Source organism: Nelumbo lutea, chromosome 3, assembly GCF_056320005.1.
Source record: "Nelumbo lutea isolate HS-2025 chromosome 3, American lotus-T2T, whole genome shotgun sequence".
Classification (NCBI taxonomy): Eukaryota; Viridiplantae; Streptophyta; class Magnoliopsida; order Proteales; family Nelumbonaceae; genus Nelumbo; species Nelumbo lutea.
The window spans coordinates 60,461,938-60,476,352 of record NC_142686.1 but is presented as its reverse complement, the minus strand read 5'-3'; the positions used below and the strand labels follow the sequence as shown (position 1 = coordinate 60,476,352).

The following is a 14,415-nucleotide window of genomic DNA, read 5'->3' as shown; positions in this document are numbered from 1 at the left end:
TTTTGCAAGAAAAATCATATCTGATTTCGTGCTCACCTCCCATGCTTGATCCAAGCCGTTGGATTTTTATTCTTGCTGAAGGACTGCATTGTTGAACCTGCTTCATCTCAAGCTACGCCATATTCAGTGGAAGAGGGTTTTGGTACCCTCTTTGGGTGTGAACACCTACTTTGGGAGCTACACGTGTGGATTCCGCATCAGGTATTGCTCTCACTTTCTTTTCGTTTCAGATTTGGTCTGGTTTGGATCAAGAACGACCCTTCAAAATGCAATTTTTCTTAAACTGGGAATACGATTCCCAGAAGGGAGAAAATAAATTTTTGAAATTTTGCGCAACCACCCTGCATAGTTCATCCATTCATATGATGGATCTCACTTCCCTTCATACAGATATTTCATTCTCTTTATTGATGACTATAGTCGGTATACATAGCTTTACTTGGTGAAAAGTAGAGACGAAGTTCTTACAATTGTTTAAAACTTCATGAATATGGTTGAGACATAGTTTAAGAAAAGAGTTTAGATAATAAGATCTAAAAATGCCAAGGAATACTTTGAACATCACTTGCATAGACTTCTTGAAGATAGGGGCACTATTCACCAAAGTTCATGTAATCATACTCCATAACAAAATGGGGTGGCTAAAAGAAAAAACATGCATGTGGTTGAAGTTACTCGAGGCTTATTATTCCAAACTCATGTTCCAACTCGTTTCTGGGGTGATGCTATTGAGACAACTGTGTATCTCATTAATAGACTCCCATCAAGGGTCCTTAACCTTCATTCTCCTCATCAACTACTCTTGAATTCCCTGATGAACCTCCTTTTAATCTACCCCTTAAGGTATTTGGTTGTGTTTGTTTTGTTAATGATATGAGTTCTTCTTGGTGCAAGCTTGATCCTAAATCCGTTAAGTGTGTATTCCTTGGTTAACCTATAGTCCAGAAAGGCTATAGATGCTTTGATGCTCTCTCGAGAAAGAGATATGTCTCTAAGGATGTTACATTTTTGGAATTCTCTAACTTTTTTCAGCCATCCCATCCTTCTCTTTAGGGGGAGAATGCAAGTGAAGATCAGACTCCCTTCTGCCTTTCTGTTCCTACCTCTATTCCTCCCTCTCTTTCTATCTCTATTCCTTCTCTTCCTCCTCCTCCTCCTCCTCCTATGTATCAACCTTGGTCCTGGCAATAGTTTTCCATTAGGTGCAGTAAGAGGGTGGCTCCTGAAGTAGAATGTCCATCACAACCTGATTCCCCAAACTCAGGTAATCTTGAACCTCCTAACAATCCTATTATTGATTCTGACCTTGATCTTCCTATTTCCATTCGGAAAGGGAAAAAGACATGTAGTAAGGATCCTATCACTAACTATGTGTCTTATGATGCTCTCCCCCCTTTCTATTGTACCTATATTTCTACTATCTCTTCTGTTTCCATCCCTTGTAATGTTACAGAGGCAATGTAGTGCCTCAATTGGAAGGAAGTTACGAACCAAGAAATGGAGGCCCTGATAAAGAACTAGACTTGGGAGGTGTTGTTCCATGCCCTAAAGATAAGATTCCTATTGGGTGTAAGTGGGTTTATACTGTTAAGCACAAGGCAGATGTCTCAATTGAAAGATACAAAGCTTGGCTTGTAGCCAAAGGATACACTCAGACTTATGGCATTGATTATTTGGAAACATTTGCTCCAGTTGCTAAAATGAACTCTATTTGTGTGATCATGTCTCTTGCCGCCCATTACTCATGGCCTTTATATCCAATGGATATAAAGAACACATTCCTTAATGTAGACTTACAAGAAGAAGTGTATATGGACTTACCACCTATGGTAAGTTTCCCTAACAGTGATGAAAAAGTGTGTCACTTGAAGAAGTCTTTATATGGGCTAAAACAATCTCCAAGAGCATGGTTTGACAGGTTTAGGAATACCATCTTAAAGATTGGTTTTTCTCAATCTCAAGCTAACCACACCTTATTTATTAGAAGAGTTGATGGTAGAGTAACAATGTTGATAGTATATGTTAATGACATGTTGTGACAGGTGATGATATCATAGGTATCTCTCAATTAAAGTTATTCCTTGCTTCTAAATCCGAGATTAAGGACTTTGGTGATCTCTGATACTTTCTTGGTAATGAAGTTCCAAGATCCAAGAAGGGGATTTTTCTGTTACAAAGGAAATATATACTTGATTTGCTTCGTGAGGTTGGAAAATTAGGGTGTAAGCTTGTGGAAACTCCAATTGATCCCAACCACAAGTTGAACTCTACCAAAGGAGAAGCTCTTTTAGACAGGGGGTATATTAGAGATTAGTGGGATGCTTTTTGTTTCTTTGTTTGACTAGACCTAACATTTCCTATGCTGTTGGAGTGGTTAACCAATATATGCATGAACCCAAGACATCTCATATGTAGGCAGTTAACAAAATTTTAGTTTACCTAAAAGGATGCCCTAGAAAAGGGATATTGTATTCCAACCACAATAGATTGAGGCTTACATAGATGCTGATTGGGCAAGGTCCATCGATGATAGAAGATCTACATCCGGTTATTGTGTCTTAGTTGGAGGCAATATGGTTTCCTAGAGAAGAAAGAAATAATCTGTGGTTGTTCGTTCTAGTGCTAAGGCTGAGTATAGGGCAATGGCTCATGGAGTGTTTAAACTACTTTGGTTGAAGACCTTATTAACTAAGATGGGCATCAAGCAGATATTCCAATGAGACTATATTGTGACAACCAAGCAGCCATAAATATTGTTCACTATCCTTTCCAACATGATTGTACAAAGCATATTAAGGTGGATAAACACTTTATTAGAGAAAGAATATCTAGCGGAGAGATTTGCCTTCCTTTTGTAGATTAGAAGACCAACTAGTTGATTGCCTCACTAAATGTGTTCACCATCCAAAGTTTCCTAAGAACCTTGCCAAGCTGTGCATGATTGACATATATGCTCAGCTTGAGGGGGAGTGTTGAGAATTGTCAGATAGGGGTGTTTTTGGTCATTTTCTCCTCTCTTATACTCTCTCTGTATTTGGACACCCAGATAGGGGCCTTCTTATAATTATTAATTTTCAATTATAAAGTGAACTTTTGAGTGTGTGAACAGTGAACTACACACACCTCTGGACACTTTCCTTTCTTCTTCCTCTTCTTCTTTTCTTTTCTTCTTTCTTTCTTTCTCTTGAAACCCTAATTTCTACAACTTTTTAATAATCAAATTTTAGCATTTATTGATAAATATCCACTAAGAAAAAAGAAAGATTATTTAAAAATCAAAATATAGCACAAGCAATTAAGGTATTGCACAGTGGTAGAGTACTCATGGTCATTGCAAATGAGTGATCATGGTTCAAAACTTCCTACCTAATTTAGCATATAATGGCATCTCAAATACAAATACTTAATTAATTAAAAGTGAGAGAGGAGAGAAATAAAAATTGAATTTGGAAAATAGAAAAAGATATTAGAATTCGGATTTGTATCTACTTATACATATTGTGTATCAGTCTGTATTGGACATGGCCCATATTGGTCCGGTACTGGTGAAAAGATGCAAGACTATGAAATTCTATACGTTCAATGTATCTGCCCTTTCCTAAAATGATACGTATCGACCGATATGTTATAAAAATTTAAACCTTAGATTAAATATATGCATTTTTGTTGTTTTTTAAGAAATCAAAGCATCTATTAATTAAATAATGTCATTTACAATCAAATCATGAATAAAAGAATGCTATAAGGAGTAGGTGTAAATGCTTTGAATTGAGCAAGTAAACTTGGCGATGCTATGAAACAACCTTGTTTGATGATCTAATGCGAGTGAAGTTATACAGAGTAAACGAAGAGACCGCACTTTTGCTGTCTTTAAGCAATCGCTCTCAACAATAATGTGTGTTAAGAGTATAAAAAAAGCAAAAGCATCCGTTTTTAAATTTCAGCATAAACTAATAGCTACAGAGAAAGATTTAAAATATGGATATGTCGATAGAGGCATATTTGACAGTATAGATTGTTTTTTTTTATTTTTTTTTTAATCCAGTTAAAATGAGTCGGTTTATTAAGATCCGTTTACTCTTTGAACCGGTCAAAACCCCAATACAAAACCGGTCTCCCTTACTATTTTCTAATGATGACACTTGCACTTTCCTTTTCCAAAAGATGCTGACCAGTTAGTTGGGCTGTCTTCATGCTGAACCGCCGGCAGTCAGTGGGTGTATTCCAATGTGCAAGAGTAATTTCAAGATATGTGCATTATTAGTTGTAGCATAATTACGTCCCATGGCTTTATTATATTTTTTTTTTCTGTCCTCAAAGACCAGTGTTACATAGGTGTTATGGTACCTTCCCCTTCCATTTTACTTAAACCAATGTACCACCCATTCTGGGGGATCCATTTAGGCTATGTTTGGTTTTATAGTTGTTTATTGAGAAAATGCTAGCAAATCAGTGTTACATAGGTGTTATGGTTTATTGCATTTGAAACCACTATCTGATTTCTTTGTTATTAAATAAATACTAAAACACTGAAACATTTTGACTTACGTGCATGTGGTATTTGGCGAAATGTTAAATTTTTGTTTTCCCCAATGTCTGGGTGGTTCTTTGAAATGAAATGCTGATGTGTACTTTAAGCTGAAAAAAAAAAAACATTTATATTATGAACACTCCCTCAATAAACGTCCATAGAACCAAACACATACTTAAGCTGCATCATAAGAACATGTGAATTCTCAGTGAAATATGTTCAACACATGCCATTGACAACCATCTGTTGACGTGAAGAAGATCCCAGCTCTTGCTGTACATAAAACTTTATAAGAAGAATAACAACAAAAAGGTACCTTAATTCGTCTTCATCCAAAAGAGGGAATCATGAATTCACGAGCATTATTCGGCCCGCATGGTAGTCGAATAGACAATAAAATACTCATGCATGGTGTCCACTAGATGTAAATGATTCAACACTCCAGTACATGGTTTTTGAACTATCGTTGATCTGGATGGTTGGATCCTTCAACACAAAAACCATTCAAGCAATCAGTTCCATTCACGTTTGACTCTGTTTTTTGCCAAAAGTTATTAGCGACCCACTGACCTAAACAGTTAAATTATCAATCCGTTCAATTTAAACGATAGTTCGTTTGATCATTTTCTTGTTTTAATTTTTTTTTAAATTACAATAAACTATTTATTCAGACCGAATGATCAAACTGTTAACCTAAAAACCAATGGCAAAGCAATTCTGATTCCGAACGGGATTTTAAAACATTGCTCGCGTATGGATGAGGATCCCGAACCAACGCTGGAATCCAAGGATTAGAGGTGGTACCCAGTAGAGATATATTTATGACGTAATAACTTGGTCCAAGGCTTATCTCTCTCCTTTCTGAAACACCAACGGAGATTCATTAGAAGGGACTTGTTTTTGAAATGCATGCCTTTAAATCCCAAAAAATCTCTTTTAGATAAATGTAAGGCCACTCTCCATCACTCTAGCACCGCAAAAAATCTCATTATCAAAGGATTCCTGCATATGGGCACTCACAGAGTATCCACACGCATCCCACAGCACATTCCAAAATTGTAATTGGCACAGCTCTCTATAACAAGTATGGGGTGATGTTTGTCTATAACAAATATGGGGTGATGTTCCCAATGCATATGGAGTGTGCCCTATAGGGGTGTCATGGCACAAGGTTTTAGGAAACAAAGCAATAGCCATAAAGTAGGTAGGTATATTGGAACTCAAGGTAGATTTAATTAATACTGACTTGTCCACATGAGACCAGAACTTTGCTTTCCATCCTTGTAGTTTGTGATTCCATTTATCTAGGATGAAGGGAAAATCCTGTTTCTTGGGCTTATATGAGCTTAAGGGACAACCAATATATATTCCATTTGCTTTTATCAAATTAACTGTGAGAAATGATGCCATTCTCCTCCTGTATGTGTGTGTTCTTATGAACCAAATACAAGTAGTTAACCATTTGCCCGGCCAAAAAAATTTGAGAATGGTTACGTTCTTGGTGAATATAATTCACATTGTAGAAGTAATTGTCTCCATATTGCTCGAGGAAATGAGTGTACAAGATGAAAAGAGAGAGGATGACAAAGGCCACCCTTGTCGAAGTCATGGGAAGGAACAATAGCATGCTCCCCATTAAAAATGATTCGGTAATGGTCGGAGGCAATACATGAGTGAACAAGATCATAAAAGGAACTGGAGAGAAACCTTTGAGTTCAACAGTATGAGTAAGAAACCCCCACTTTACTTTTATCATACGCCTTTGCTAATTCAAGGCTTCAAGCCTCAATATAAAACAACCATGATGTCCTTTAGGCTGTGTTTGAAAACGATACAAATAAGTGTGAATGTAAGTATGTAGTGTAAAACAGTTCATATAATTTGTAAAATTGGGTCAGTTTTGCACTGACAAATTTATCTTTTTACCAAACAGACTTTCATCTGTAATGGATGCAAACATGAATTTCAATAAATCATATGCTTTTTTTTATCAAAAGCCCACTTAAATCCAAATTTATGTAAACTTACTTCTTTTTTATTGATGTACTTTTACACCTTATTATCAACGTAAATGTGCATTGGCCTGTCATTTGTCAATTCATAAATGTAATGTTGCCAAACATAGGCAAAAGTGAACCAGAATACAAATTCACCCTAAATAGGAATGGCAACGGGGTGAGTTCTGGGCAGAGATCATATTCCCCGTCCCCAATCCTCGCTAGGGATAAAATTTGTTCTCCATCTCCGATCCTCGACGGGGATGGGTTCCCCGCGGGGACCCAAATCCCCAAAATTTTTTTAGATAATAGTATTTATTTAAAAAATAAATTTACTTAAAATAAATAAATTTTTTTAATTATAAATAAATTTTTAAATATGTTTTGATATATATATGATATATATAAATAATACAATAATATATATTATATATATAATATAAATAATATAATAATATATATACATAATCAGGGTCGGGGTGGGGCGGGGACCTCAATCCCCATCTCCAACCCCAATCCCGATTTAGGGATACCTATTAATCCCCGCCCCGCCAAAATAATCCCCATCAGATCGAGGAAGTTAGATCCCCGCTGAGGATGGGGAAAATTGCCATCCCTAACACTGAACTAGGATTTACACTCCATTTGCATCGTTTTCAAACACAGCCTCAGCTTTGTGCATGGAATGCATGACCTCAGAGGCAATAACAGGTTGTCTATGATTTGATGCCTGGTATAAAGGCATTTCATAAAGGGGTGACTACATAATTCATCCAAAAATGGCCGTTACAAGGAGATAATTTTTTGCAATAGTTTGAAAGGATTACAAATACAAATTTGAGAGTGCAAAACTTTGTATTCTGTATTATTTTGTATATATTTGTACCATACATATTTATATTTGTATTTTTTTCAAACTAAGCCTAAGAGACATTTGGTAGTCCAATTGAACATAAATCAGCCATAGTTTCTTTCATTTTCTTTTTTGGGATCAAGACAATGCCCATAGTATTCATCGTTTTAATTAGTGAATGGGTACAGAAGGTATATATACTGCACAAATTCTACGAGAATTGGCCATAGATATCCTCCCAACATTTCTGAGGGAACATTGAATGCATTCCATCAGGACTGGACGCCTTTGTATGGACCAATAGAAAATAATGCTCCCTTAAATTTCATCTGCAGATGGGATGATAGAGTAATGAATAATTTTGCTCTGGTATAACAGAAAGAAGCACTAAATCATCATTGGGAATACCTGAAAAGTGTAGAGATGATGAGGTGAATAGACATGAGAAAAGGAGTGGATCTCCTCACTCATCATTTCACTCGAATTATACTTCCAGTCTCCATTAATCCGAATTCAATATAATTGGATTAGGTTTCAAACTTTAAGAGTCCATTGACAGTCCTATTCAGAGTCAGAAAGCAGGTTAACACCTGCAACATCTGTCATGTTAGAAGGGGTTCTAATAGACTTGATGACCAATTTATTAATGATGGTTACCATTTGGAGGAGGTAGTTGAATACATGCAATTCAGTGCCTTCTCCTACATCTAGTTAGTGCTTTTATCAACTGTTCTTACCAAATAGACCACACTTTACATAGAAACACATTTACAAGTTTAGTTGTTAATGCATTAAAGAGGAAAGATTTTCTCATTTATAAAGCCTCAACTCTGGTAGCCAAAAAATAGAATATAACTGAATTCCCCCTCAGTTAGAAGATTGGTGTAACAATTCAAGAATGGACCTTTCCTCATACCCTCCTCCCTATCGTCAGCCCATCCACCAAAACAAGACCAGAGACCCTAGTCAACCCCTTCATCAACCGACTGCAGACTCGGATCTTCTCCTCCCTCAAATTGATTTCCATCACTTAGACCCCAAGGAGCTTGCAGAAGCTTGTCGAGATTGGGGCATGTTTCGTTTGGTCAACCATGGAGTCCCTACTGACCTCTCAAACCGGCTGAGAGACCAAATAAAGCAACTGTTCTCTCTCCCCTTTGAGTCTAAAGAAGCCAATTGGAAAGGCCCAATAGCCTACTTCTGGGATAACCCCGCTGCCCTTACCCCGAATGGGATGGTTATGAAGAGAAGCTTACCAAATCTCAATTGGGTGGAAGGGTTCTCCGTGCGCTTGAGTCAATTACCACAGCTTCAAGGGGATGATGATCATGATCCCATGTTAAAATCTTTCGGGTATGAATCTATTTTCTTGTATACTTTTCATTTTTTAATCCCCTTTGTTCTTTGTCTATGAACAAACTAGCTAGAAGTTGATGATCATCTGCTTTTCCATGAAATCTTTCATATTAATTTTGTTTTCAAGTGTTTTGTATAGTGGTTTTACCATCAAGTGATGGACTCCAGCATCGCATGCATGCTACTATTGTTTTAAAAACAATAATAGTAATAAGAATGGAAACAAGAACAATTTACTACTGTTCTTCCTTTTCTATTATTATTATTACTATTATTATTATTATTATTAGTAAGTAGTAGTAGTAGTATTATCACATATGGTTCAGAAGGTTTGATCCTTAGCTCAATGGCATCACTCTTGAATGAATCAGATTTGCTACATGTTGATATTTGCAACCCTAATGACCCTAATCCAATCATCAACCCAACCCAACCCGTTTTCAGTTTTTTTTTTTATTGTCATATTGGATTAGTCTGGTGCCATGCATGTATGAACATATACATAAAAAGTAGAAAGATGAAAAACCATTTAGAGTTAGGTGGAGTTTGATAAATCTGAAGTCTACTGTCTAAAAAGAAAGCTATTATTCGGATCTAAAATCTAAAATGAAGTAGAAATGATTTTTTGTTTTTTCAGAGGTTTTGAAAGGATAAGATCATTTGAGTTGGAGCAATTCTTTAACATTTGAAGTAGTGAAGTTTACTATTCTACCCTTAGAAATAGGCTATTTGATAATATTATAAATAATAAAAAGAATATTAAATAAAAATAGTAGTATTCTATTAATAAATAAATATTATGATTTTTTGAATTAAATAATTATTTATTATTTCTTTAATAATAATATTTATTTATTATTATCATCCAATCAAAAAGAAAAAACATTTTAGTTATCACTAATAAACATATTATTAATGATTCTTATCACTATATAAATATTATTATTTATTAAAATTAAAATAATATCATTTATAATCTTATAATTATTATTATTTAATATTAATATATTTATTATTATTGAATAATAATAATAATAATAGTTTTATTTCTGTTATTGTTAAATAAATAATATTACTAATGTTATTATTTATTTGGATAAATACTATTGATTATTATTATTACTAAATAATATGAAATAAGTTATTATTATTGTTATCATTATTAATAAACCTATTATTATTTCATACTAATTATATTATTATTATTAAACAAATATTTTTACTAACCATTATTATTTATTCAAAATAATAGTACTATTTATTGTTTAATTAATAATGAATGTTTGGTAATTCTATTTATTATATAATATTTTCTAATATTGTGAAATAATATTCAATATTATTATTTAGATTATTATTATTATTTATATTATTATTATTATTATTATTATTATTATTATTATTGTTGTTGTTGTTGTTGTTGCTGTTGTTGTTATTAAATAGATGACAGTAATGAGGGCATTAATGTCATTTTATCACGTCTGAAGTTTATATAATTTTGGTAAGACATGAAACTAGGTCTTACCAATTCAGATCTGAATTTGTGTTTCAGATCCTCTAAATAGACCTAAACCCAAACATTAGTGGCATCTAAAAAGCAAAATTTTCAGACCATGGGCATCTAAAAAATGTTATTAAATGCTACCTTAATTTTTTATGAACTTGTTCAAATGCCTTTAACTTAGTGATTAGTTTGATGGGTTCAACTATAATATGGAAAAGATATGATATCCAAAAAACAACTGACCAATAAACTAGAATCATAAACGTGATAGCAAATAAGATGTCATTTATCAAAATTCATGAGCGGATTTTGATTGATCAAAATTCTTTCCATATCATATCTTTTCCGCATCATAGATTTCCCCTAATTTTATATATATATATATAGGGCTATAATCGAGTTAAGTCAAGTATTATGTTATTTGAGCTTGACTTGACATAATATCCATTATCATGTGTTATGATACATGTTTACAAGAATAATTAATTAAGTACCAATCTTCGATGCTTAATAAAGATATATGGCTTCATTTATATTTGGCTTGTTTGACATTGACAAGGTGCCTACTTGAGGAATATGGACGACACATGGCTCGACTAGCTCATACATTATTCGATGTTCTTATTACAAACCTCGGCATGGATCAAGCGTTGTGTGCACCTTACTTATCAGAATCTACAGGGTATTTGCGATTATACCGCTACCCACCTTACCCTGATCCCGACCAAGTATCCGGCTTGGAAGCTCATACCGATAGCTCAGTTCTCTCTATACTGAACGAGAATGTGGTGGGAGGTCTGCAAGTCTTCAAAGATGAAAGATGGATTGATATCAAACCAGTCTCCGATACACTTGTCGTCAACATGGGCGACATGATGCAGGTATGCCATTGCTAACACTTGAATATTTAGGAGAATACTATTAAACTTCAGTTTCAGTTATTAAGACTCAATTTGGAAGCAGCACAAAAATAAATATGCAGAGTACAAAACTTTATATTTTGCATTATTTTGTATATACTTACATCGTACATATTTGTATTTATACTCCTTCCAAATTGAGCCTCTCACAATCCCATTAAAAACTTATCCAATGACAAAGTAATAAATTTTTTAGTCTCAATTGTCATCGAATGGACCCTTAGATCTCTTATATATAATAGTGAGACAGTGATTGTATCTCCCGCGGGTTACCCACCGAGAGATTTTTGCCCCTGTTAAAAAGGAAGGAATGGTCTCTAAGTAGATAACAAGGCCATATATCTCATGATTTCAAAATTTAATTTTTTTTTTTAATAATATAGAGTGACAATGCATGAGCATCTTTTGTGAAAATATCATTCCCTCCTTTTTAAAAGGAGCACAAATAAGATTCAAATTTTATAGCCACGTGGCATAATAGAACTTCATAATTTGGGAGGTAACCTTGGCTCCTATACTACAAGTTGGCATTTTCAATTTTTCACCATAGAGGTCAAAACAAATGTTTTTGAAGTATCATTGACCTAGAGGCTCGGAAACCATCCAAACAACCGGTTCGTTTCACCCCTAACCCGTTCTTGGATAAAAAACCGTTGAATTTGTCAGAAAACTGTTGACCTAGGCAGTCGAACCATCGACTCATTTGACCCGGTCAGCAGTTCACAATATAAAGCTGCAGAGAGGAGAACTCAGATCTAAGATCCAGTTTGGGACATGAACTCAGATCTGGGATCTAGCACAAAGAGAAGAAGAAGAAGAAGAAGAAGACTACAGGTGCTTTAGAGAAATCGATCTCAGATCTGAGATCCAAGAACTCTAAGATCCAAGAACTCAGATCTCAGATCTGCATCTGTTGCCACTGCCTCGCCATCACTATCGCCACCGCCAGTGAGCATCGAATCCTCCTCCTCCTCCTCCTCCTCCTCTTCCTTCTTCCCTCCTTCCCTCCTCTCCTTCCTTCTTTCATTTTTTCTTTCTCAGCCTCTAGCTTTCTCAGCCGACATCTCTTTTTTCTTTCTCCTTTCTCAAATGAGTCAAATCTCATATAAATTTGCCCTAATATGCACAACATTCAAACTATTTGACCTGACCGGTTGAACTGCTGACCCGGAAACTGATAGCTAGAATGGTTCGGTTTCTGGATCGGTTTTTAAAACCTTGATTAAAACTTAAAACCACCTCATCCATAAAAAAAAAAAAAAAAATTACAAAAGAAGGAAGTGTGGCCTTATCATCAACCATTAGAGCAAGCAGAAGTTTTTTTTTCTCATCCTCTAAATAGACCACTTGTAAAATTCATCTTGCCAAAACCAACCCTTCATTAGTTCAATTTGGAGTTCTCCTCCCACTTTCTCAGCGTGACAAAAGGTTGAAGTGTTGAAAATTTATGAGGAGGGGATAGAACCCATTTATTAAATAGTTAATAAATACATTAGAAATGATTAAAATGCTATATTCAAATTTGATTTCAAACAAACAGATAACATATACAGCCCGAGGTGACTTCATTTTTTCTTGTATAGAAAATTTGATAAATCCCATCTCTCCTCTATAATCAAAAGCTTATATTTCATATTATAATCTAACAATATGCAGGCTGTCAGCAATGACGAATATAAGAGCGTCCTACATAGAGTGCTTGCATTAAAAAGGGAGGAAAGGTTCTCAATATGTTATTTTGTGTATCCGCCGAGAGATTTGATGATTCAGAGCACAAAGTACAGGCCCTTCACTTACAATATGTATATGCACCAAGTGCGAGAAGACCGAGAGACCATTGGCGGAAAGGTTGGGCTCCCCCGTTTCATGCTCTCTGAGCCTCTCAATTAAACTCTTTCAGGCCCCTACCTGTCTGGTCTTTGGGTGACTTAGATTCTATAAAGAAATTTTAAAAGTTCATGTCTTTGTTATCTTTTGAGCACTAAACCTAAAATCTTGAACAATCAAAATGTGCTGAATAAGTTTCAAGAGAAATAATGCTAGATATCAACTAGTTTAGACCTTGTTGGGGGGCAAGACTGTTGGGTTTTGAAGCTTTTCTTGTTCATTGTTTGCGTTTGTGGCTTTGTAGTCCAATTTCATAAAAGAAATAAAAGAAAATAGATATAGCTAGATAACGTATATACATTATTATGATATACTACTTTATTTTATTCGGATTATTTAGCTGTGCTTGGCATACTTAAAGAGGATTAATTCTGATGAATTTTGTGATTCTAAGAATCATTTTTAATTTTGAGTTTATAAAAATTGTTGGAGCTGACTTATAGAAAATCACTCATTATCATTGATAAATTTATTTATTGTTTATGTGATATGGCCGAGTCATCTGTATTGACTTTTGTCATCTAATATTGTTTAAGAAAGTTGTTATTTACTTCGAAACAAAGGGGGCAGAAGATGATATCAAAGGAAGGGAATACAAGGTTATTTAAGAGAGTAAAGTAGATAAATTGGGGAGTGAGGAGAGTAGGCGACAGACACATCCAACCCCGAAAGTATATAGACCTACCCATCTATGTTTTGTCCCAAGCTTAAGACCTTGATCAGGAAGGATGTGTAGCACATACTATAGAAAGACATGGAAAGCATCCCTCATGACAATGAAGGGATTTAAGAGAGTAAAGAGAAATGCCAAAACAAAAGCATCACCTAGAAAGGCAGGTTGAAAACCTAAAAGGGAGGGTTAAAAACTTGAAAGGTCACCCTGATTAAAATTATTGTCACAGTCAAATGCTATTAGGAAATTGCTGCTGCGTGATCTAGGCACTCCTATCTGGCAGAAACTTGGCTCCTAACTATGACGGACGGTATTTGAGATGAAGAGGAAGGTGAAGAATTCTTGGGGAGCTCGCCCGGCGGGAACACTCCGATGCTTAAGTTAGAACTCTGAGAGGATTAAAGAGAATACAGAGAGAGAGCTAAGAGTGAAGATAGCGCAAGTTCAATACCTTGGCTCCTTGGAGGTTGGGGTATTTTTATATCGGAGATCTCTCAAATCAGGCGTAACCGCCTCTGCCACAGCCATTACTGCCAGAATTGAGGTGGCGGATGTAGGCAATTGTTGCAGGGTACAGACCTGTCAGGCGTGCCACATCTGGCAGAAGTGGTAGGCACGACGCCGCCTGACAAGAGACATGGGCCCAGCCCCCAGATTTGGCAGTTACTAGCTACCTTACGCCAAGCTACCTTAC

General features: G+C 35.3%; 1 protein-coding gene across 1 annotated transcript; it reads left to right on the top strand.

The window, feature by feature from the left end:
* Positions 1-7,809: 7,809 nt before the first annotated feature.
* Positions 7,810-13,342, top strand: LOC148865229 (gibberellin 2-beta-dioxygenase 8-like). The gene is made up of 3 exons (XM_088980117.1): positions 7,810-8,734; positions 10,801-11,122; positions 12,818-13,342. The coding sequence occupies exons 1-3, from the start codon at positions 8,280-8,282 to the stop codon at positions 13,049-13,051; spliced, it is 1,011 nt and encodes a 336-aa protein (XP_088836243.1). The 5' UTR covers positions 7,810-8,279; the 3' UTR covers positions 13,052-13,342.
* The last annotated feature ends 1,073 nt before the right edge of the window (positions 13,343-14,415 follow it).

Excerpts from the sequence above, each read along its gene's own strand:
- LOC148865229 (XM_088980117.1), top strand. The coding sequence starts at position 8,280 with ATGGACCTTTCCTCATACCCTCCTCCCTATCGTCAGCCCATCCACCAA. Across the intron at positions 8,735-10,800 it reads CCCATGTTAAAATCTTTCGG|GTGCCTACTTGAGGAATATG; the intron begins GTATGAATCTAT and ends GACATTGACAAG. Across the intron at positions 11,123-12,817 it reads ACATGGGCGACATGATGCAG|GCTGTCAGCAATGACGAATA; the intron begins GTATGCCATTGC and ends AACAATATGCAG.